This window comes from Salvelinus namaycush, chromosome 3, assembly GCF_016432855.1.
Source record: "Salvelinus namaycush isolate Seneca chromosome 3, SaNama_1.0, whole genome shotgun sequence".
NCBI lineage: Eukaryota > Metazoa > Chordata > Actinopteri > Salmoniformes > Salmonidae > Salvelinus > Salvelinus namaycush.
This window is the reverse complement of record NC_052309.1, coordinates 81,896,099-81,921,759: the sequence shown is the minus strand read 5'-3', so window position 1 is coordinate 81,921,759 and position 25,661 is coordinate 81,896,099. Positions and strand designations below refer to the sequence as shown.

Here is a 25,661-nt window from a genome sequence, read left to right as displayed (position 1 = left end):
AAAGGGCAATGGGTTCTATAACTGATTCAAGTATTTTTAGCCAGATCCTAATTGGTATGTTGAATTTTGTGTTCCTTTTGATGTTCTCTCTCTCTCTCTATCTCTCTCGCTCTTTCTATCTCTCTCTCTCTCTCTCTCTCTCTCTCTCTCTCTCTCTCTCTCTCTCTCTCTCTCTCTCTCTCTCTCTCTCTGTGGGACAGGTGTAATAACCGTACCCAGTGTGTGGTCGTGGCAGGGTCCGATGTGTTCCCAGACCCCTGCCCAGGGACCTACAAGTACCTGGAGATACAGTACGAGTGTGTCCCCTACAGTGAGTACCCAGACCCCCCATCTCCCACACCCCTTACCCACTTCCCCACCCCCCATCCCCCTTCTCCCCCACCTAACCCCTCTCAGCCCTCTCAACAACTGACTGGCATTCACACCAACACACACAGACTCTCTCTCTCACACACTCAGCCACACACACAAACAGACAGACCAAGACCAGACCAGACAGACACACATTGCTCTCTCGCTCTTGCTCTCTCTCTCTCTTACACACACACACACACACACACACACACACACACACACACACACACACACACACACACACACACACACACACACACACACACACACACACACACACACACACACAGCACTAAACCCTTTTTCTCCATCGACAGTGCAACGCTCCAGAGGCTGAGAGAGATTTTCACACGGGGAAGGTGCTCCACAAACACCATGGCAGATAAGCACTTCATACAGCGAGTACAGCGAGGGGTCAGCCTTTATTGCCGATCATAGCGGTAACACACACCACCACACTCACACACACGTTCACCCCTGGGCCTGCTAGTTTGCTTTATCTGGTTCCAAACACCTTAGTAGTCCCTCTGATTTCCAATAACAATGAAAATTGGCCGCAGTGAGACTGGGAGGCAGGAGAGTGTGTCTGTGTCATCATGCCACAATGGGAATGTTAACACAGACAGCAAAGGGCTTATTTTAGACCACATGACCCTGAAGATGTGCACATTTCAATATCCCCATGGTAACTGGCTGCCGGCTTCCTCGGGTGCTGCTCACATCTCCGTGGCAGGTGTGACATACACACACACACACACACACACGTACACACACATTACACACGCGCTCTGTTGCTCATACACACGCACAAACACAAGTACAAACACACACACACACACATACACAAATACGCACAGAAACCCACACCCACATCACGCACTGTCTCTCACACACTCTCACTCAAACCCTAAAGCACGCACACACACAAGTACACAAGAACACAGGCAGACAGGGTGAGGATTCTGGTGTTGTGTGGAGCCTCAGTCATGTGAAAATCTCTGCTCAGACAGTGTCCCCTCCTCCTCATGTACTATTACTCTCAGCATTGATCCTCTCACTGTGCAGGAGTATTCCAGGGGGGCTGCCGCCTCATCCCCCCTCCACTGGGAAGAGACAGAAGTGTGGTGTGTGTGTGGGGGGGGGGCTTGATTGGTGACTATGGGAGGGATGAAGGGAAGAGGTGGGTAAAAGATACTCTGTGGGTGAATGTCTATGTTTTTTCCTTCAGGGAGCCGTGAGTACAGGAACTGAAGAAAGTAAAACCGACATCAACAACTCCCTGACCTCTTCTCTGAATTCTCACACTCCTCTCTTCCTCTCAACATATCTCGATGTCAATATCGCCTTTTTTCATCTCTCCTTCTCTGTCAACCTTCTCTCTCTTTGTTTAATGCCGTTCTTCTATAACTCTTTATCCATTGCCACATTTCTTTCACTCTCTCCATTGATCTCATCTCTTTCCATCCCTCTCTTTATCTTCCGCTGTCGCTTTCTTGTTTCTTTGCAGGTTGTAGGAGTTGTCCCAACACTCCACTGTCACCTGTAGGAGTTGTCCCAACACTCCACTGTCACCTGTAGGAGTTGTCCCAACACTCCACTGTCACCTGTAGGAGTTGTCCCAACACTCCACTTTCAACTGTCCAAGTACAACACAAAGTGCAGCAGGGCCTCCAGGCCTCTAGGGGGGCTGTCCTACCTGGCTGGCTGTGCCCCTTTAAGATTACGATGAACTCTGACCCTCCTCTGCTCGGTGCTCACAGGCCCTCAGCTAACCTGCCTCTAGATATATACTGTAGTTCAGGGTTGAATCCTGTTACCATCGCAACAGTAACAGTTATAACTGTGACCATTGCTGTTGGGGAAGATTTTCTAGTCTGTGTTATCTTTCTTCTTCTCACTCTCTTTTGCCCTGCAGCCTTTGGGTGAGATCATGTCCTCTTTCAGTGTCCTCTATCATCTCTCTCTCTGAATGTAGCCCTGAGATGTGAGTTGACTTGTTGTGGTGGTCAGGTTGGCTGGCCCCTGGTTGCTATGTTCTACTTTATGTGGCTCTCCTCTGGTGTTGTTTTGTTGTTAGGTGGTGATCTGGTCCTGGGTTATAAATAAATAGTTTCCTCTTCCATCCTCTCTTATTCTCTCTTATTCCAGACCAGACATTTCCCTCTGACTGTACACAGGAGCCAATTGAAAGTGATGATTAAATAGCTGCTGACTTGCATTTTTCCTATTTGCGTCTTCTATTAAAGAAGCTTGTTTATTGGATCTGAAGGAAGGAGGGTGGAGGGTTATGAGAAAATTGGAACCTGATCGCGTCGTGATGAAAAGTCTTAGCTGTCTGAAGTGAGAAAGACGAGCCAATTAGAGCAGTCCTCCGTCAGTCTTCTCCTCTCCCTCAGGGATGGGCTGTGAGCCAGACCAGACTTGCAAACACACACACATACACGTTAGTTCTCCCCACCCGCGCCGCATTCCGCTGCACCACGTTACGTGTTGTCGGGCTCTGCCACCAGAATATAAATAGATCCTGAGTGAATTAGATTCAGTGTTACAGTCCTCCTCATCCCAAACCTAGTGGCAACTAACTGGGCTTCTATTAATTACCAGGAGAGGGTCACCTCATCCCAAACCTAGTGGCAACTAACTGGGCTTCTATTAATTACCAGGAGAGGGTCACCTCATCCCAAACCTAGTGGCAACTAACTGGGCTTCTATTAATTACCAGGAGAGGGTCACCTCATCCCAAACCTAGTGGCAACTAACTGGGCTTCTATTAATTACCAGGAGAGGGGAGTACCATCCCCCCACGCTCTCTACCCCTCTCCCTCTGCAGAGATTAATTGAATTTGCTGCTGCTAATCGCTCTGGTAATGCCCCATCTTTCATGGCTCACTGGGAATGTAGGGTGTTTTGGTGTCTTTATGGGTGACATATGTTTGTTTGTTTGGTTCTACTTAACGGGTGAGGGATGGGGGTTAGGGATAGAGGGATGGTGTTTAAAGCGCTGCTGTTGGTAGCTGGCATGATGCGTGCAGGCATGACACGTGTGTATATCTGTGTGTGTGTGTGTGGGGGGGGTTTGCGTGCAAGTGTGTGTGTGACAGGGTCCTCTGTGTGCATGTCACACAGTGCTTTGTGAAACGTGGAGGTGGACAGGCGAAGCAGCTGAGTCGACACAGCACTGTCAGATGAGCTCAGAAGAGGCGGCCAGTGTGTGTGTGTTTGTGTGTGTGTGTGTGTGTGTGTTAGGATGTGTGAGCATGCCAGCAGAACATAACAACAGCCAACAAGTCAAGTCATATCTCACAGAGCCAAAAACCCTGCAAGCCCTTACAGAGACATCACTTTGTTTTCACTGGGCAGAACACAGCAAGACAAACTGTTGTGACAGAGCCACAGATTCACTCTGTCAAGGCTTGCTTTAGAACGGGCTTCTATCAACACATACTGAGTGTACTGTATAAACTATACCTTATTATACCATACTATACTACACACTATATGTATTTCCTAGTTCACCACACATCATTAAACAACACTATACTATACTATAATATACTATATATGTATTTCCTAGTTCACCACACATCATTAAACAACACTATAATATACTATATATATATTTCCTGGAGTAAAAATCCTACACCACAGTAGATTCATATCATGTTGCCTAGTCACTTTATTCCTAGTTATATGTACATATCTACCTCAATTACCTCGTATCCCTTCACATCGATTAGGTACTGGTACTTTGTGTATATAGCCAGGTTATCGTTACTCATTGTGTATTTATTGGTACTTGTATAACTAGGTGTTATTCCTTTCCTATTATTTCTCTATGTTCTTTCTCTCTGCGTTGTTGGAAAGACCCGTAACGTTCGTCTACAACTGCTGCTGACCAAGCCTGCAGGAACCCAGTAAATGTAGAGAGCAGAGTGCAGAGAGGAGAGAGGAGAGTGTAGAGAGGAGAGTGCAGAGAGTAGAGAGGAGAGTGTAGAGAGGAGAGTGCAGAGAGGAGAGAGGAGAGTGTAGAGAGGAGAGAGGAGAGTTGAACTCTACCTGTTCCTGCTCCCAGTAAATGTAGAGAGCAGAGTGCAGAGAGGAGAGAGCAGAGAGGAGAGGAGAGAGGAGAGTGCAGAGAGTAGAGAGGAGAGGAGAGAGGAGAGTGGAACTCTGCCTGTTCCTGCTCCCAGTAAATGTAGAGAGCAGAGTGCAGAGAGGAGAGTGCAGAGAGTAGAGAGGAGAGGAGAGAGGAGAGTGGAACTCTGCCTGTTCCTGCTCCCAGTAAATGTAGAGAGCAGAGTGCAGAGAGGAGAGAGCAGAGAGGAGAGTGTAGAGAGGAGAGTGCAGAGAGGAGAGTGTAGAGAGGAGAGTGCAGAGTGCAGAGAGGAGAGAGCAGAGAGGAGAGTGTAGAGAGGAGAGTGCAGAGAGGAGAGTGTAGAGAGGAGAGTGCAGAGAGGAGAGTGCAGAGAGCAGAGTGTAGAGAGGAGAGTGCAGAGAGCAGAGTGCAGAGAGGAGAGTGCAGAGAGCAGAGTGTAGAGAGGAGAATGCAGAGAGGAGAGTGTAGAGAGGAGAGTGCAGAAAGCAGAGTGCAGAGAGGAGAGTGTAGAGAGGAGGGTGCAGAGAGCAGAGTGCAGAGAGGAGAGTGCAGAGAGGAGAGAGCAGAGTGTAGAGAGGAGAGTGCAGAGAGCAGAGTGCAGAGAGCAGAGTGTAGAGAGGAGAGTGTAGAGAGGAGAGTGCAGAGAGCAGAGTGCAGAGAGGAGAGTGCAGAGAGGAGAGTGCAGAGAGGAGAGTGGGACTCTACCTGTTCCTGCTCCCAGTAAATGTAGAGAGCAGAGAGGAGAGTGTAGAGAGGAGAGTGCAGAGAGCAGAGTGTAGAGAGGAGAATGCAGAGAGCAGAGAGGAGAGTGTAGAGAGGAGAGTGCAGAAAGCAGAGTGCAGAGAGGAGAGTGTAGAGAGGAGAGTGCAGAGAGGAGAGTGGGACTCTACCTGTTCCTGCTCCCAGTAAATGTAGAGAGCAGAGAGCAGAGAGGGGAGTGGGACTCTACCTGTTCCTGCTCCCAGTAAATGTAGAGAGCAGAGAGCAGAGAGGGGAGTGGGACTCTACCTGTTCCTGCTCCCAGTAAATGTAGAGAGCAGAGAGCAGAGAGGGGAGTGGGACTCTACCTGTTCCTGCTCCCAGTACATGTAGAGAGCAGAGAGCAGAGAGGGGAGTGGGACTCTACCTGTTCCTGCTCCCAGTAAATGTAGAGAGCAGAGAGCAGAGAGGGGAGTGGGACTCTACCTATTCCTGCTCCCAGTACATGTAGAGAGCAGAGAGGGGAGTGGGACTCTACCTGTTCCTGCTCCCAGTAAATGTAGAGAGCAGAGAGCAGAGAGGAGAGTGGGACTCTACCTATTCCTGCTCCCAGTACATGTAGAGAGCAGAGAGGGGAGTGGGACTCTACCTGTTCCTGCTCCCAGTGAATGTAGAGAGCAGAGAGGGGAGTGGGACTCTACCTGTTCCTGCTCCCAGTACATGTAGAGAGCAGAGAGCAGAGAGCAGAGAGCAGTGTAGAGAGGGGAGTGGGACTCTACCTGTTCCTGCTCCCAGTAAATGTAGAGAGCAGAGAGCAGAGAGGGGAGTGGGACTCTACCTGTTCCTGCTCCCAGTAAATGTAGAGAGCAGAGAGCAGAGAGCAGAGTGTAGAGAGGGGAGTGGAACTCTACCTGTTCCTGCTCCCAGTAAATGTAGAGAGCAGAGAGCAGAGAGGGGAGTGGGACTCTACCTGTTCCTGCTCCCAGTAAATGTAGAGAGCAGAGAGGGGAGTGGGACTCTACCTGTTCCTGCTCCCAGTGAATGTAGAGAGCAGAGAGGGGAGTGGGACTCTACCTGTTCCTGCTCCCAGTAAATGTAGAGAGCAGAGAGCAGAGAGCAGAGAGGGGAGTGGGACTCTACCTGTTCCTGCTCCCAGTAAATGTAGAGAGCAGAGAGCAGAGAGGGGAGTGGGACTCTACCTGTTCCTGCTCCCAGTAAATGTAGAGAGCAGAGAGCAGAGAGCAGAGAGGGGAGTGGAACTCTACCTGTTCCTGCTCCCAGTAAATGTAGCACTACATCATTATTGATCCCCACTGCTCTTTCCAGGGGGGAGATCTGTGGTACACGACCAGGACTGTTACTCTCAGTGGAGAGTCAGGCCTTCTGCTATTGCATCAGTTGGCCAACTTATCTTGTGAATAATAACAGTGCAGCTAACTGAATAATTAAATTGTTAAATCACCGTCATGTACTGTGCTACTCTATACTGTTTAGTAGCTTTAACTTCTGTATAATGTCCTTCTATACATTTCTATAAGTCACCACTGGATCTGTGTACTGCGGATCGGGACATTTGAATCACATACATGTATTCTGGGGCGTGTAATCATATAAGTGCCTTTCTGGACACAAAGCTTCTGTAACGTATAGTTGACTTGTCGGAATGGGTTTGTCAGGAGAAGGGAACTGTGTTGTAGTTTGACACGTTTCAGAGAGAAAGAGAGAGAAATGCAATGATGTCAGAAAGGGAGATTCTATAAATATGTGTAGGGACACCATCAGGGACGCATGTTTGGTGAACGACAAATGGGAGGATTGGGTTGAGCCTGGAAGAAATGAATGAAGGATGAAGAGACAGCAGGAGAGGAGAGAGGGCATGCTATTTCTCAGCAGTGTGGTGAAGGAGAGAGGAGAAGAAAGGTTGTCCTGCAGTGCTCCTCAGGTGTCCGTGTATATGTAGCTCTGTGTTAGCGTGCTGGGCCTCGTTAGCAGTGGGGGTAATTGATAGGGTTCTGGAGAGCAGTGCTGAGCAGAGGAGGAGCCTGGGTTTTCATTCTCACCAGGGGACCTACGATGGAGCCTGAATGAATCAGACACTCAGAGACCCAGGTGGCTCTACTGTACACTAACACCCCGCAATGCACAGTGTGTGTGTGTGTGTGTGTGTGTGTGTGTGTGTGTGTGTGTGTGTGTGTGTGTGTGTGTGTGTGTGTGTGTGTGTGTGTGTGTGTGTGTGTGTGTGTGTGTGTGTGTGTGTGTGTGTGTGTGCTACTTTACAGAGCAGCAGACAAGGACCAGAGGACGTCAACAAATCAAATCTTCCTATTTTCTTCTCCTTCTCTCCTCTTCCTCACCAAAGCAGTTCATCCCTGTTTTATTCGGGCAGTCTCGTTCTCTCTACCTCTCTCCTTCATTCTCATTTCTCTGCTTCACTCTCTCGTTCTCTCTACCTCTCCTTTATTCTACCTCCTCTCCTCCACTCCATCACCCTCCACACCAACACACACAATTTTGTTATCTCCCTGAAGGTAGTGTGTGTTTAGAAAACAGGTCACACAGAAACATGATATAAAGGACCCCCTGCTCCCCCTTGGACCCTGTCTGACACATAACTGTCATAAAGAGACACCACATCAAACCTCCACACTGCACCATGCAGGGCCCCACTTTACCCATCAGCCCACAGTGTGTCTGTTTACAGCCATGAGCATCTTGCTCTCGCCTCTCTCTCTCTCGCTTTCTCCGTCCACCATGCTGTTCTGACACTGTGAGCCTCATCCTGCCTCATTCTCCCCCTCCTTCTTCCGCCCTCTCCCTTCCTTCTGCCTCCCTCTCCCTTCCTTCTGCCTCCCTCTCCCCTCCTCCCGTCTCAGTCTCCACCTCCTCCCGCCTCAGTCTACCCTCCTCCCGCCTCATTCTCCCCCTCCTCCTTCTGCCCTCTCCCTTCCTTCTGCCTCCCTCTCCCCTCCTCCCGCCTCAGTCTCCCCTCCTCCCGCCTCAGTCTCCCCCTCCTCCTTCCGCCCTCTCCTCTTGCTCCGATGCTCTAATGGCTGCTCTAGCAGTGGGAGTTAGCTCCCTCCTCCTGCCCTCCTGGTGCCCCTCTGCCCTGGCCACGTGGGACCCATACATGAGCCCATAGATGCTCCCCTGAAGGATGAAATGGCTGCCACTCCTACTCTCTTCACAGGGTTTCTCCCAGCGTCTGATCTAGCTGTCTGATGATAAAAGCTATAGAGATGGTGGTGCTCTTTTGCTCTGATGCCGTGATGCAAAAAGCCCCCCCCTCTCTCTCTCTCTCTCTCTCTCTCTCTCTCTCTCTATCTCTTCCTCCTCCTCTTCTTCCTCCTCTTCTCCTCTTTCCTGGAATGTGTCCAGTACAGACACCTCTCATGCTGTACTGTTGATGAGAGAGGTGATGACTTCACATGACAAGGCTCTCCAGGGACCAAAAGGCTTCACACAGCATTCACACGTTCAGCGGCAGCAACATGCCGGACACATGTCCATGACACATCTCCTTCCACGTGGCAGGGAAGAAACACACACACACACACACACACACACACACACACACACACACACACACACACACACACACACACACACACACACACACACACACACACACACATACACACACAGACACACCTCTCTCACACACACAAACACACACACCACTCATTCGTCCGCCACAATGAGTGATGTCTATGGAAAGCTGCCTTACAAACTGCCATAACTACTTATGTCAGCAAAAGCCTCATAGAGGCTCAACACACAGACTAGTGATTAGTGTTTGATGAGCCTGGTGTAGACCAAAAGACAGGGCCGTGTCTCAGACTGTGCTCGCTCTCTCTCTCTCTCTCTCTCTCTCTCTCTCTCGCTCTCTCTCTCTCTCTCGCGCGCTTTACTTTCGTCTGTCTCCTCCTTCTGTCTCTCAATCCCTCTGTTTCTTTGTTCTCTCTCTTTCTTCCTTCCTTCTCTTTTGATGAGTGCATCTGAGCCCGGCGAGCAAGCTGCTCCCCATTGATTGGCTGGTCGATGGATTGAGCGAATGGCGGGGTTCTGTAGCTGAGCGCCGTGATTTGGCGTACAGACGCAGCGCCACTTTCTTGGGATTAAGAGACAGTTTCAATGTAGACCCTAAACCCTGGAGAGGGGCTAGACGAGAGGCACAGTGAACCCCCGCAAGGCCACAACACACCCCACACACTGGGCCACTTTCCTCATCACCCTCTCATCTCTCCATCCCTCTATCTAGCTCTATTTCTCCCACAGCTGCTTCCAAAGAAGATTCTTCAGGAACATATATGTGTTTTTCTCTCCCTGACAGGACCCAGGAGCTGGAGTTCGGAAGGAGAGAAAGAAAGAGGGAGGGAGGGGTGGGATCCTAAGACGTAAAAACAGGAGGTCGGGTTGAGTACATGTATGTGTGGATGGTTGGGGATTGTTGGGTTAATGGAATGGAAATGGAGGAAAACCGAGGTCAGGCCATTTTCCCTCCTCATTTTTCATTTGAGTCGCCATCCTTTCTCTGAGTAGCCAACCGTAACACAGAACAAATAACATGCTTAAAGAAAAGAGAGAAAGGATAGCATTTTATTTAATCTCAATTTTGTCTTTTTTCCTGCACCTGTTTTTCTTTCATTCTCTTTGCTCTCTCTCTTTTTCTCTCTGTCTCTCTTACTCTGTCTCTCTCTCTCTCTCTCCCTGTCTTCCTCTCTCTTTCTCTTTTTTCCGATGCTTGAATAGAAGTGGATCAAAAAGGTAAAGACCACAATGAACATAAAAACTACAGCTCGCCCCTCCCTCCTCCTCCTCCTCCCTCCTCTCCTCCCCTCATACGCCTTCCTAACCCAGCACCTTGTGTAGTGGTCATGTTTGATGTTGATATCCCTCCCCTTTCTTTCTCTCTTTCTCTCCCTCTCTCTCTTTCTGGATTATAACCAAGACTCTAAGATCCTTCCAGATTTCCTCCTTGCCTCTGATGACACCAGCCTGACCTACACGCACGCACGCACCACACACACACACACACACACACACACACACACACACACACACACACACACACACACACACACACACACACACACACACACACACACACACACACACACACACACACACATACACACAAACCAGCTGACCACTCTGGAGGTCCATGAACTATTTCTGAGAGAGAAAAAGAGAGAGCATTCTTATGTCATGGTTTAACCACTATACAAACCACATACCAGTGGCCATTCACAAACTTAAAGACAGATAACATTGTGTACATTCTTACCACTTCATGGTCCGTAAACTTTTCTTCTCTTCTCCCATTCACTGTAAACCTATCTCTCCTCTCCTCAACGTGTCCACATGTTGGGCCACAGCCACCTGACAACTCCTCATGCTGACATAGTTCTCCATCTGACCCTGCAGGTCTCACTCGACCTCATTGAGTATGATTTAACCATTTCTCTATTGTTTGCAATTAGTAATTTGACCCTATCTCTAATTGGTTCCCTCCAGATCCAAGTGACTCGTCCTCCTCTCCTCTCTTCTCCACATTGTTTTATATTCTTCTCTCTGCCTCCCTTTCTCTTTCTTTGTTTCTTCCTTCCCTCTTTCAATTTTCCTTACTTCAGGGCGAATCTTACATTTATTTGTTTTCATTTTCAACTCAAAAAGACAATGGTATTCAGAATCACACTGGCCAAAGTTTCTCCTTGATCATGTGACATGAGTCTGTCCCTCGTTAAGCACTTTCTCCCATTTCCAGGTGCTTCAGTGTCCACTCTCTTTCTCTCTATCACTCAAACAGCTTTAAATGCAGTGCCCTTCTCTCCTCCTCTCTTTCTCTCTTTCTTTTGGCTCCGTTTCTGCCTCTCAGATCTTTCATCTGTTCATCACAAGTAGCCGCTGGTTCTCTGAGGCCTCCTCAGGTTTCATCTCCTTCTTTGCCTCCTCCTCCTCTTCTTTTCTCTTTCCCTCTTTATCCATTTGCTCTTATCACTGCTTTTTCTTCCTTCTCTTGCTTTCGTTGCACTGCAACCCCCCTGTGTGTCCTGATTTGGCCGTCAGTCACCCCTCCTTATCAATAGAAGTCAGCTAGTCCTCCCTTCGTACAGCATGTCTGTATGGATTCAGAGGGGTGCCACAGTAGGTGGTACAGTCCCAGTTAGCATCTATGTGTAATGGCTGCTCTGTTCACTAGGGGGATGGTACTCTCTAAAGAGCCAATCAGTCACTGGTCTCCCAATCACAGAGCTTACAAAGAATGCTGCAGGGGATGCAGGGCTGAATCCAAGGTTAGAGAAGGAAGAGTATTGCCACCACTGGGAACAGGCACCATTAGGGCCGCCTCAAAAGGGTCATTTAATCTCCCAGGTTGTGTCTAAAATGGCACACTTTTCCCCACGTAGTGCACTACAGGGCTCTGGTCAAAAGTAGTGCACTATATAGGGAACTATAGACTGTCCTAATCTTACCCTTGACCTTTGAGATGCCCCGCCCACAACACCGTTACACATCAGTCTTGACTAGTACCCTTTACTGTCTGTTTCCATGGATAGATATGTGCAGTAGGTTATTATAGATTGAAGGGATTAACCTCTGTAGCAATGCCATTAAGTCCTTTATGGCCCCATATCCATCTGCCTGGATGTGGCTTTTCACTGACATCCATTGCTCCTGTGTGTCTTGTTTTTCCCTCAACCGACCGACCACCATTTTGTTACTCCCTGCCTGGTAGCTATAGCGAACCCTCTTCCTCTTCCTCCTCCTCCTCCTCCTCCTCCCCCCCTTGATCCACCTTGTTGTTGTTTTACCCACATTTACTACCATTCCTCCCAGTGACCATGTGACCTAAAGACCCCTCCTCTTCCTCCCTCTATCCTCGCTTTAACTCTACTGCTTATTATGATTACCTCTATATCCACATATTTTATTAATTAACAATACTCTTAGATTGTGTTACCCGTTGTCCCTTTGTTAATTCATTAATCCTAATTGATTGATTCACTGATTGGTTGATTGACAGATTATGGTAATGGCTGCTCTGCTGTTGTGTTCAGGAGCTGGTCTGTGAATGTCAGTCGGACTGATGGACAGTCTGTCCGTCATCAGTAGCTAGCTACAGAGTCAGATAGACAGACTGTCTGTAGTCTGTGTGTTGATAGACTTACATATTCATTTCCTTGTCACCGTTCCTTTGTCACTATTGACACGTGAATTGACTGAATAGGTGTCACCCATCTTTCTGTCACCTATCAAGTCCTTTTTAATCAGTGATCATGAAGGAAAGGAGACAAGGAAATTAATCTACAGTATGTAAGACCTGGTACACAGCCTTAATATTGGTTTTTATGGGGACTAAAGGAGGGGGGAGTATTCCTCACACCTACACTCTTAAAAACAGGTTCTATCTAGAACCTAAAAGGGTTCTTTGGCTGTCCCCATAGGATAACCCTTTGAAGAACCCTTTATGGTTCCAGGTAGAAATATTTTGGTTCCCACAGTGGGTTCTACCTGGAACCAAAAAGGGTTCTCCTATGGGAACAGCCAAATAATTATTTCTGAGAGTGTAGATACACATTTATTTACCATTGAAATAGTATCTCTGTGGGCGAATGAGGATAGAGGGAGGGAGGGAGGAAGGGAGAGAGAGAGAGACAGAGAGAGCGGGAGAGAGAGGGAGAGAGGAGCAGTCGCTATAGAGACAGGCAGTAGCTCCTCATTAGGAATGACCCACCACACACACGTCTGGTCACGTGACCCACTGCACTCAGACATTCTATTCAGCAGGCAGTCGAGGAGAGAGGAGAGTGAAGGAGAGAGGGAGAGATGGGGAGAGAGGGAGAGGGAGAGGAGAGAGATAGGGAACTGACTGACTGACTGTACATTGAGAAGTCATTACATTGTTAAAGCTAAAGAGCTCTGGCACAGGCAGGTGGCCATGAATAGAAATAAGTCAGGACCTTTATGGACAGATAGAACACACCGCCAGAGGCAGATGTATGACCAGCCCTCACTGGGGAAGGAAGGGATGGAGAAAGAGAGAGTAGAGGGATGAAGAGAGTAAGAAACTGGCTGGGTGCTGGCTACTGCTACAGTAGCTCAGCAGGGTTGGGGTCAATACTGTTTCAATTTAGTCAATTCAGGAAGTAAACTGAAAATCCAATTTTAAATGTTACATTTTTTTGAAAATCCAAAATTCAAAAATCCAAAATTCGGAAAATTGGACTTAGAATTTTCCATTGACTACCTAAATTGACTGAATTGACATGGAATTGTGGCCTGTCATAGTGTCACTCCAGTGCTGTACCCGTACCTGCAGGCAGTGTCCTGTGTACTGTAGCTGTGAAGCTCTGTCAGTAGGACCACCTGTGCTGCCACTCAGTGTGTCAGTGCACCTCTCATGGAGATAAGACGTTTCAATGGACACTTTCTCTCTCTACCCAGGCCCTGCTGCCCTGCTATTGGTCTCAGTGAAGGGGTTTGTCTTGAAGTGAACATGACGGTTGATAAAAGTGCCAGCCCCTTCCTTCTGCGTGTGGTGTGTGGATATGTGTGTGAGTGTCTGTATGTGTAGGTTTGTGTGTGTCTGTGTAGGTGTGTGTGTGTGTGTGTATGTGTGAGTTAGTATTCTGTTTGACTACCTTGCCTTGACCCCCTTGCTGTCCAAAAGGAACAGGGCACAATCTGGGACTCCCACCTCGCTCTCTCTCTCTCTTTCTCTCACTCCTCCACAGAATTAACTCACTCCCTCTCTTATTCTCATTTCACAGGAAATAACCTATTGACTCCTCTGACTCTCTCCGTTTCTCCGTTTCTCCGTTTCTCTCTCTCTCTTCTTTTTTACACCCACAAAATACACTCTCACTCTATCCTTTACTCTTTCTCCTCTCTCCTTCTTTCTCCTTCTCTCTCTCTGTCGCTTGCTATCTCTCAAGCACACCTACATGCACGCACGCACACACACCAACATGCTCACGGGTAACGACACACACACACGCACCTGCACCTGCACCCTACACACTCACACACACACACTCACACACTCACAGATGTACTCTTACTTCCAGACGATTAAGTGTCCATGCTGAAGGAGGGGTTTCATGGCGCTCCATTGTGCCCCCTGCTGGTTGCTGGCTGCAGTTACCTGCCAGGAACAGGTGTGGGATTCAATTAGAACAGCAGGCTCTCCGTGGCCAGGCCAGGTCTGTCAAGGGGCTACTGGGTCCTGTTCATTAGGCACCAAACGGAAGAAAACAGACTGAAACTACCTAGACTTGTCCAATGAGAAACGCTCATTTTTGGTTTCCATTGCAACACTTTTTAAAACTATGTGTGTCCTAATGACCATGACCCTGGGATAGGCAGGCTGTACATCACCTCCCCATAACCAGTCTGTGGGATACTCTAGGACGCATTTCTCCAGACACTCTAACGTACATAGATAACCCAAGATCTAGACTCTAGAGGATGTCTCAAGAAACTACTGTGGGAGAGATGTGGTCAGGTCTAGATGTGGTCAGACACAGCCTGGCTATGCCAGGCTGTGTCTTACATAACAATCATATCAATCCATGGCCTCACATTACATCAACAAGACCACAGCCATTTTAGAAACACATACAGTCTCCATTGAGATATCTCTATATCTCAATACTCTATACCCCGTTATGATCACAGTAGAATGATACAATTGCTTTATTATAATACAGTATGTAATGACAGATTTTATATGAACATAACCATTAGAAATATATTCCCCAGTAGTCCCTGGGTTAAAATGATTTGCCCACAACGGCACACAGTATGATCTCAGCAAGCTGTCATTGCTTAGATGTAATTCTATATCACCAGTCAAAACTGTCATTATTATTCCCAACAAGGTAGTAAGGTACAGTATCTGTCATTTCAAAGGGGATTCTGTTCCTTTCATCATATTCATGCCACAGCTTCATATTGACGAGAAACAGTCACTGTTGACCTATTGTCTTGTGCCGGGAACAGCTGATAAATTAATTCCATATAATTTTTTCATGGCAGTATTTTGCTGTAAAGTGTATACAATAGAATATATAGTGCCCGTTCCAATTTACACCCTATTCCCTATATAGTGCACTACTTTAGTGCACATTATAGGGAATAGTGTGCCATTTGGGATGCACACCTGCACACAGCAGATAAAAGCATGAAGGTTGGTTGTTAATCCTTGATAAGGTAAGTTGTATTACAGTACAGTAGGTTTGGTTATACTGCCTAGTGGTGTGGCCCCACTGGACCGTGACTGCTCTGATCCTGCCAGACCAGATTGCCACGGCTCTTAAAAATGTATTTCATCTAATCTAACAATCTCAACTAATCCCAGAAGCTCAATATGACTCAGGCTAACCTGTTGTAGGCCGGACTAGGATAATACCTAGTCCGATCTTTAATATCCCATCCCTAATACCTCATATCCATCTCTAATACCTAATACCTAAATTCATATAGTGCTGGTCCTAATAATACTAGGCTGTGTGGTAGTGTGTGTTAGCAGGGTGTGGCTGCCTGGGAGGTCAGGCTGTCTATACAGAGAGAGAATAAACAGGAAGAGGGCATGCTGGCTGAAAGAACAGGTCAGAGTTAATGAAGCCTCCCAGGCAGGGTGTGGAGCGGAGCGGCTCCCTCTGTTTGTCTTTGTGTGTGTGTGTGTGTGTGTGTGTGTGTGTGTGTGTGTGTGTGTGTGTGTGTGTGTGTGTGTGTGTGTGTGTGTGTGTGTGTGTGTGTGTGTGTGTGTGTGTGTGTGTGTGTGTGTGTGTGTGTGTGTGTGTGTGTGTGTGTGTGTGTGTGTGTGCGAGTGAACCGCTCTCTCTTTCTTTCCTCTGGTCTGTGTGTGTCAGTGCCAGCTCAGTGTGACCGCCTGGGAGGCCAGTCCAGTGATGAGCCCCACTGACACCCGGCCCTGCCAGCCCACCCAACACCCAGCTAATTAGAATAAGCAGAGCCAGAGAGCCATGTTAGAGTTACTATCTGCAGACTGTAAAGGGACAGAGAGAATAACAGGACAAAACACATAGGATGATTAGCCCTTACTCTTTACTGCAACACCCAGTTATACAGTAATGCTGACTATGCTACTGTATAGTGTGAAGCCGATTCAGGGTAGTGGTGCTGTTAATATATTACTGGGATCAATGATTTGTCCCATAAATACCTGTTAAACCTCTTGTGATTCACCGTACATAGAGAACCCAATTGGGCCAGGAACCGAAAGGTTGCTGGATCGAATCCCCGAGCTGACAAGGTAAAACTATTGTTCTGCCCCTGAGCAAGGCAGTTAACCCACTGTTCCCCAGGCGCTGAAGATGTGGATGTGGATTAAGGCACCCCCCTGCACCTCTCTGATTCAGAGGGTTAAATGTGCAGGACACAGTTCAGTTGAATGCATTCAGTTGTACAGCTGACTAGGTATCCCCCTTTCCTTTCCCAATATGAATCAGCATTGTGGATTGAAGGTAGCCCTTGACAATGCACTGCACCAGCCATTTGTTTTTTATTACCTAGGACTCTGTAATCCAAGGCTGGTCTGTACAGTAGTCATGGACTCTTTTCAGATATAGACTCCCACCATACACTTTTTGGTTGTGTTGGTTGTAAATGCAGGTCGTCCATTTGTCTGCTTGTCTGTCTGTGTGTCCTGTGTTGTTGTGTGCGTGACTAGAGACAGGACAGTAGCACGCCTGGGTTGGTCTGTCCTTTATCCTACCTTGAGGCAGGAGGATGTTCTGTCTTTGTTTCTGGCTCAGCTACATGCAGTGGCTTGTTCTGCATGCTCTTTATGTCTCTACTCCTCTTCACTTTGATGCTGTTGTTTGTTTTTTCATCCTCATCACAGCTTAATAGAATTCAGCCATTTTTCCCTGAGCTAGTTTTCTTGTGTATTTTATAGGATTGCTGGAAGTGTTATAAAATAGAGATGAGGGAAGAATACCTGACAAAGTCACTGTAAATAAGGACTGCATTCAGATTACATATTGACCCTTGAGGGTTCCCCAAAACCAGTGGGCTGTACCAATGTAAATATTTTCAACTCTACGGGGGTGCCACTGCCTACGTTAATACCGCTAATAACTATGGGGCTCCCCAGCACGCTAGAACACCCCTGCTGCTGGAAACCATTGTTAGATCAACCACTGTAGCTCCTCGGCTCCTTGTTTTAACAATGGAGCATGACAGTCCCTTTGTGAAGCCCCTCTATTCAATGTCTGTTTGTTTACGCCCAGGCTTGATTTGAGTCATGTTTTGACGTAAGATATTCATCCCTGCTGAGTCCCCTCAGACACAACAACAGTATCATCACTGAGGCACAGCACACAGCCAAACACTTCTGAGAGACTAAAACTTCCCACTGGGCACAGACGCCAATTCAGCATCTATTCTACGTTGGTTCAATGTCATTTCTTTGATATGACCTGGAAACAACATTGATTCAGCCAGTGTGTGCCCAGTGGGGAGAGAGAGAGGCATAACATATTGATACTACTATTGTGACCAGCAAACATTTCCTCAAACCATAAAAAGAGAGGCACGTAAAGGAATAAAACACATTTTCCCTCAACGTTCCTTTCTCAGAAATGCTGCCATCTCCTACGGTATGTAGCATTTCCAAGGATGTAGCATCCTAGGCTTAGTTCCATCCTAGTAAATCTGGCAGCAATGTTTGTGTATGTGCATGTGTGTGTGTGTTGACTGTCTAAACGCCCCTGCAGGGACCAGTTAAACCACGGATCCGTTCAGTCATAACGTGACCAGTGTGAGTTTCCTCTGTTCTCAACACACTGACTGGCTGGGCTGCTGGGGCCAGGACACATACATAACTGAGTATCCAGAGAAGACGGGGAGTCCTCTGTTCAGCTCTTTCATTCTGTACCTGTACTGTCCCTATACTGTACCTGTACTGTCCCTGTAGTATCTCTGTAGTGTCCCTGTAGTGTCTCCGTCGCTCTCACGTCCTCACAGAGTCTCCTGTGATGTCACCGTGTGACCGTGCTGTTGATGCCAGCAGCTTTTTTCCATAGATACCTCTCCTCCCCGCCCTCCTCTGCCCGGTTCCCCTCCCGCCCCACCTGACAGTCCTCTGGTCCCAGGTCAGACACTATCTGGCTGAGAGAGAAAGTGCGTCAGCCAGCCAATTTACAGCAGTCCCCAGTGGGTGACCTCCAGGAGAGAGCTATGAGACACAGGAAGGAGGGTAGAATGCAGAATGTGTGTGTGTGTGTGTGTGTGTGTGTGTGTGTGTGTGTGTGTGTGTGTGTGTGTGTGTGTGTGTGTGTGTGTGTGTGTGTGTGTGTGTGTGTGTGTGTGTGCATGTGTGTCGGGGGAGGGGGGAGTGTGTGAGCGTGCATGTGTTTATGTGTGCGTGTGTGTGTGTGTGTGTGTGTGTGTGTGTGTGTGTGTGTGTGTGTGTGTGTGTGTGTGTGTGTGTGTGTGTGTGTGTGTGTGTGTGTGTGTGTGTGTGTGTGTGTGTGTGTGTGTGTGTGAAGTATGGATTGCAACAACAGAAGAAGGGGACCCTGGCCAGACTCTTGTTTTCTACCCCAGACTTCATGGCATTACTCTTGACTGAGATCCAACCACCTGTACTGATACAACACTCTAAAACTCATACTGTTATTTCCTACCACAGAGCAGGAATACTGAGCTTCTTACAATATACATGCACAATAAAACCTTAAGTAGGCCAAGATGAATCAGATGAAATACCCTATCTGGGCAGCAGCAGCTAGGAATCTACCATTTATCAGAACACTACAGGCAGCTCTTAGGCCTCAATGCTGATATTTAGCAAATTAGATTTTTGTATTCCTTCATTTTTGATCTGATAATGTATCTCACCTCATTCCCCTCGCTCTCTCTCTCGCTCTCTCTGTCTCTCTCTCTGTCTTTCTCTCTCTCTTTCCCCCATTCTTCTTTTGTTTTCTGTCTCCCTCTCCTCAAATCTCAAACTTGTTATCTTGAACATCTCTCCCCGTCTCTTTCCCCACAATATTCTCATCCCATCTTCTACCGCTTTCTTTGTCCCCACTCCTCTTCCTCATCTCCTCTCTCTTTCCGTTTCCCCCTCATCATCTCCTTAATATACTCCTTTATCTTACATTGCTCCTTTTATATCCCTTCACTCCATCTCTCACACTTTCCATCTCTCTCTCCTTCTCCCTCCCTTTCTCTCTTGCTCGCTCTCTCTCTCGCCCTTACTCTATCGCTCGCTTGCTCTCTCTCTTTCTTTCTCCCTCTCTCCCTTTCTCTCTCTCTCTCTCTCTCTTTCTCTCTCTCTCTCTCTCTATCCATCCCTCCCTCCCTCTCTCTCGCTCTCTCACCCTCTCTCCCCATCTCTCTCTCTTTCCTCTCTCCTCCAGTCTTTGTGTGTCCGGGCACACTGCTGCGGGTACAGGCGGCCAGCTCGCTGCAGGAGGCGGAGCATCAGTCGGGGGCGTGGTGTAAGGACCCCCTGCAGTCAGGTGACCGGCTCTATGTTATGCCTTGGACTCCCTACCGCACCGACATGCTGTATGAGTACGCCTCCTGGGACGACTTCAGACAGAACCGCGCCACCACCACCTACAAGTGAGCACCGCCTCTGCCCCCCCGCCAGTTCACATCAAATAATCCCTCTGCCTCTGCATTGATTTATTTGAATACTGCTGTAGATGGATGGTGAATGGCAGTGTGGGTTCCATGGGGTCCTGTGGTGATCTGTGGACCACTGGTGGGGCACCTCAGGGGTCAGTGTGAAGTCCAATTAATTTAGTGAAATAGATGTTTTTTCTTGTGCTCCATGGGATGGAGAAGTATGAGAACCACTGTTCTAATGTATGGGATCATACTGTTGGTCTCTTTGGACATGTGCTTATGAGCCGGTCATAGCCCAAAAGCTCATGGGTTATTGATTCTCCTGTCATATTCTGACCACCCACTTCTTCCCCTCCTATAGGTTGCCGAACCGTGTTGATGGCACAGGCTTCGTGGTATACGACGGCGCCGTGTTCTACAATAAGGAGCGCACACGCAACATGGTCAAGTATGACCTGCGCACACGCATCAAGAGCGGCGAGGCCATTATCGCCAACGCCAACTACCACGACACATCGCCCTACCGCTGGGGTGGGAAGAGCGACATCGACCTGGCGGTGGACGAGAACGGGCTGTGGGTCATCTACGCCACAGAGTCCAACAACGGACGACTGGTGGTCAGCCAGGTGGGTGGAGGAGAGGAGGATGGGGGGAATAGAAGAGTATAAGAGGAGTGTAACAGGGTGATGGAGGGAATAGAAGAGTATAAGAGGAGTGTAACAGGGTGATGGAGGGAATAGAAGAGTGTAAGAGGAGTGTAACAGGGTGATGGAGGGAATAGAAGAGTGTAAGAGGAGTGTAACAGGGTGATGGAGGGAATAGAAGAGTATACGAGGAGTGTAACAGGGTGATGGAGGGAATAGAAGAGTGTAAGAGGAGTGTAACAGGGTGATGGAGGGAATAGAAGAGTGTAAGAGGAGTGTAACAGGGTGATGGAGGGAATAGAAGAGTGTAAGAGGAGTGTAACAGGGTGATGGAGGGAATAGAAGAGTGTAAGAGGAGTGTAACAGGGTGATGGAGGGAATAGAAGAGGGAGGAGTGTAACAGGGTGATGGAGGGAATAGAAGAGGGAGGAGTGTAACAGGGTGATGGAGGGAATAGAAGAGGGAGGAGTGTAACAGGGTGATGGAGGGAATAGAAGAGTGTAAGAGGAGTGTAACAGGGTGATGGAGGGAATAGAAGAGTGTAAGAGGAGTGTAACAGGGTGATGGAGGGAATAGAAGAGTATAAGAGGAGTGTAACAGGGTGATGGAGGGAATAGAAGAGGGAGGAGTGTAACAGGGTGATGGAGGGAATAGAAGAGTGTAAGAGGAGTGTAACAGGGTGATGGAGGGAATAGAAGAGGGAGGAGTGTAACAGGGGGATGGAGGGAATAGAAGAGTATAAGAGGAGTGTAACAGGGTGATGGAGGGAATAGAAGAGTATAAGAGGAGTGTAACAGGGTGATGGAGGGAATAGAAGAGTATAAGAGGAGTGTAACAGGGTGATGGAGGGAATAGAAGAGTATAAGTGTCACGTTCCTGACCTATTTCTGTTAGTTTGTTGTATGTGTTAGTTGGTCAGGACGTGAGTTTGGGTGGGCATTCTATGTTTTCTGTTTCTATGTTGGTTTAAGGGTTGCCTGGTATGGCTCTTAATTAGAGGCAGGTGTTTGGCGTTCCTCTAATTGAGAGTCATATTTAGGTAGGTTGTTTCACAGTGTTCGTTGTGGGTGGTTGTCTCCTGTGTCAGTGTTTGTCGCACCATACGGGACTGTTCGGTTTGTTTTGTACATCGTCATTTTGTGTAGTCTATTTTTCCCTGTTCGTGCGTTCTTCGTGTTTAATGTAAGTTCGTCGTCCAGGTCTGTCTACTCCGTTTGTTGTTTTGTTAGTTATAGTGAAGTTCGTGTTTTTCGTCTTGTCTTTAAATAAATTATGTGTTCACAACCCGCTGCGCCTTGGTTCCATCACTACTCCTCCTTTTCGGATGAAAAGGAGGAGAACAACCGTTACAGAACCACCCACCAATCCAGAATCAAGCAGCGGTGTAATCAGAGGAAGGGACAGCGCAAGAAGGAGGAATGGACTTGGGAGGATGTATTAGACGGTAAAGGTTGCTACACATGGGAGGAGATCCTGGCTGGAAGGGATCGCCTCCCATGGGAACAGCTGGAGGCACTGAGGAGAGCAGAGGCAATCGAAGAAGGGAACCGGCGTTATGAGGGGACGCGTCTTGCACGGAAGCCCGAAAAGCCCGTGAGTACTACCCAAAAATTTCTTGGGGGGGGGGGCTAAGAGGTAGTGGGCCAAGGGCAGGTAGGAGACCTGCGCCCACTTCCCAGGCTAACCGTGGAGAGCGGGAGTACGGGCAGACACCGTGTTACGCAGTAGAGCGCACGGTGTCTCCTGTACGTGTGCATAGCCCAGTGCGGGTTATTCCACCTCCCCGCACTGGTAGGGCTAGATGGAGCATTGAGCCAAGCGCCATGAAGCCGGCTCTACATATCTGGCCACCAGTACGTCTCCTTGGGCCGGCTTACATGGCACCAGCCTTACGCATGGTGTCCCCGGTTCGCCTACATAGCCCGGTGCGGGTTATTCCACCTCCCCGCACTGGTCGGGCGACGGGGAGCATTCAGCCAGGTAAGGTTGGGCAGGCTCAGTGCTCAAGGGAGCCAATACGCCTGCACGGTCCGGTATTTCCGGCGCTACCTCCCCGCCCCAGCCCAGTACCACCAGTGCCTACACCACGCACCAGGCTTCCAGTGCGTTTCCAGAGCCCTGTTCCTCCTCCACGCACTCTCTCTATGGTGCGTGTCTCCAGCCCGGTGCCTCCAGTTCCGGCACCACGCACTAAGCCACCTGTGCGTCTCCAGAGCCCTGTACACACTGTTCCTTCTCCCCGTACTCGTCCTGAGGTGCGTGCACTCAGCCCGGTGCCACCAGTGCCGGTACCACGCACCAGGCATATAGTACGTTTTGAGAGTCCAGTGTGCCCTGTCCCTGCTCCCCGCACTAGGCTTGAAGTGCGTGTCTCCAGTCCGGTGCCTCCAGTTCCGGCACCACGCACCAGGTCTACAGTGCGTCTCAGCCGGCCAGAGTCTGCCGTCTGCCCAACGGCGCCTGAACTGTCCGTCTGCCAAGCGCCGCATGAACTGCCCGTCTGCCATGAGCCTACAGAGCCTTCCGCCAGACAGGATCAGTCTGAGCCATCCGTCTCCGCAGCGCCATCTGAGCCATCCGTCTCCGCAGCGCCATCTGAGCCATCCGTCTCCTCAGCGCCATCTGAGCCATCCGTCTCCCCAGCGCCATCTGAGCCATCCGTCTCCCCAGCGCCATCTGAGCCATCCGTCTCCCCAGCGCCGTCTGAGCCATCCGTCTGTCCCGAGCCATTAGAGCCGCCCGTCTGTCCCGAGCCGTCAGAGCCGTTAGTCAGTCAGGAGCCGCTAGAGCCATTCGTCAGTCAGGATCTGCCAGAGCCGCCAACCAGACAGGATCTGCCAGAGCCGCCAACCAGACAGGATCTGCCAGGGCCGCCAACCAGACAGGATCTGCCAGAGCCGCCAACCAGACAGGATCTGCCAGAGCCGCCAACCAGACAGGATCTGCCAGAGCTGTCAGTGAGCCATGAGCGTCCAGAGCCGTCAGTCAGCCATGAGCGTCCAGAACCGTCAGCCAGCCATGAGCGTCCAGAGCCGTCAGCCAGCCATGAGCGTCCAGAGCCGTCAGCCAGCCATGAGCGTCCAGAGCCGTCAGCCAGCCATGAGCGTCCAGAGCCGTCAGCCAGCCATGAGCGTCCAGAGCCGTCAGCCAGTCATGAGCTGTCCCTCAGCCCAGAGCGGCTATTTGTCCAGAACTGCCCCTCAGTCCAGAGCTGTCTCTCTGTCCGGAGCTGCCTTTCAGTCCGGAGTTGCCCCTCTATCCTGAGCTACCTCTCTATCCTGAGCTACCTCTCTATCCTGAGCTATCCCTATGTCCTGAGCTATCCCTCTGTCCTGAGCTATCCCTCTATCCCGGTGCTGCCCCTTGTCTCGATGTTACCCAAAAGATTAAGTGGGTGTAATATGAGGGTGGTCATTTGTAGGGGGAGATGTAAGCTGGGATTGATTATGGTGGGGTGGGGACCTCGCCCTGAGCCTGAGCCACCACCGTGGTCAGATGCCCACCCAGACCCTCCCCTAGACTTTGTGCTGGTGCGCCCGGAGTTCGCACCTTAAGGGGGGGGTTATGTCACGTTCCTGACCTATTTCTGTTAGTTTGTTGTATGTGTTAGTTGGTCAGGACGTGAGTTTGGGTGGGCATTCTATGTTTTCTGTTTCTATGTTGGTTTAAGGGTTGCCTGGTATGGCTCTTAATTAGAGGCAGGTGTTTGGCGTTCCTCTAATTGAGAGTCATATTTAGGTAGGTTGTTTCACAGTGTTCGTTGTGGGTGGTTGTCTCCTGTGTCAGTGTTTGTCGCACCATACGGGACTGTTCGGTTTGTTTTGTACATCGTCATTTTGTGTAGTCTATTTTTCCCTGTTCGTGCGTTCTTCGTGTTTAATGTAAGTTCGTCGTCCAGGTCTGTCTACTCCGTTTGTTGTTTTGTTAGTTATAGTGAAGTTCGTGTTTTTCGTCTTGTCTTTAAATAAATTATGTGTTCACAACCCGCTGCGCCTTGGTTCCATCACTACTCCTCCTTTTCGGATGAAAAGGAGGAGAACAACCGTTACAATAAGAGGAGTGTAACAGGGTGATGGAGGGAATAGAAGAGTATAAGAGGAGTGTAACAGGGTGATGGAGGGAATAGAAGAGTGTAAGAGGAGTGTAACAGGGTGATGGAGGGAATAGAAGAGTGTAAGAGGAGTGTAACAGGGTGATGGAGGGAATAGAAGAGTATACGAGGAGTGTAACAGGGTGATGGAGGGAATAGAAGAGTGTAAGAGGAGTGTAACAGGATGATGGAGGGAATAGAAGAGTATACGAGGAGTGTAACAGGGTGATGGAGGGAATAGAAGAGGGAGAAGTGTAACAGGGGGATGGAGGGAATAGAAGAGTATACGAGGAGTGTAACAGGGTGATGGAGGGAATAGAAGAGTATAAGAGGAGTGTAACAGGGTGATGGAGGGAATAGAAGAGTATACGAGGAGTGTAACAGGGTGATGGAGGGAATAGAAGAGGGAGGAGTGTAACAGGGGGATGGAGTTGGACTGGACATTTCTAAGCTCAACTAAAGTAGGCCTAAATGTTTATTTATTTAATTAATTAATACACTTTCTTGTGTTTATCACCATAACACCAGGATTGAGAGTTTAAGAATGGCTGATATTCTACAGTTTCTTCTGTAGTTTGAGATATATTTATGGTTACCATCACCCCCCCCCCCCCTCCTCCCAGGTAAACCCTTACACCCTGCGTTTCGAGGGCACGTGGGCGACCAGCTTCGACAAGCGCGGGGCGAGCAACGCCTTCATGGCGTGCGGCGTGCTATACGCGGTGCGCTCCGTCTACCAGGACGACGACAGCGAGGCCGGCGGGGACCTGATCCTTTACGCCTACAACACGAACCGTGCTCGGGAGGAGCCCGTCCACATCCCCTTCCCTAACCCCTACCAGTACGTCTCCTCTGTGGACTATAACCCCAGAGACAACCAGCTCTACATCTGGAACAACTATAATGTTCTGAGATACCCGCTGGAGTTCGGACCACCGGACCCCACCACTGGTGAGTCAACGCAGAGTCCTGAGATGTGTGTGTACAGTCTACCTTTAGTTCTGGTATAATTTGTCCATTAATGTCAGTTGTAGTGGGACATTTGCACAAATGCAAATCACCACCTGTTCGCCCTCTTGTACGTACCTTGCTTTTTCAGATTAATTATCCATTGTGTTTTGGGTGAATATTTTAGCGATGCAGGCCTATCTGGAGTTAGTATTTGGCCCTGAGA

General features: G+C 48.9%; 1 protein-coding gene across 1 annotated transcript in view; it reads left to right on the top strand.

Annotated features, from left to right (window-relative positions):
• The window catches only part of adgrl1a (adhesion G protein-coupled receptor L1a), a 100,292-nt gene that overhangs the window by 36,080 nt on the left and 38,551 nt on the right, over positions 1 to 25,661 (top strand). Inside the window, exons 3-7 of the mRNA XM_038988659.1 lie at positions 201 to 310; positions 9,899 to 9,913; positions 19,540 to 19,747; positions 20,115 to 20,379; positions 25,111 to 25,438. Of these exons, the coding sequence (XP_038844587.1) occupies positions 201 to 310; positions 9,899 to 9,913; positions 19,540 to 19,747; positions 20,115 to 20,379; positions 25,111 to 25,438 (926 nt within the window). The remainder of the gene's footprint in view (positions 1 to 200; positions 311 to 9,898; positions 9,914 to 19,539; positions 19,748 to 20,114; positions 20,380 to 25,110; positions 25,439 to 25,661) is intronic.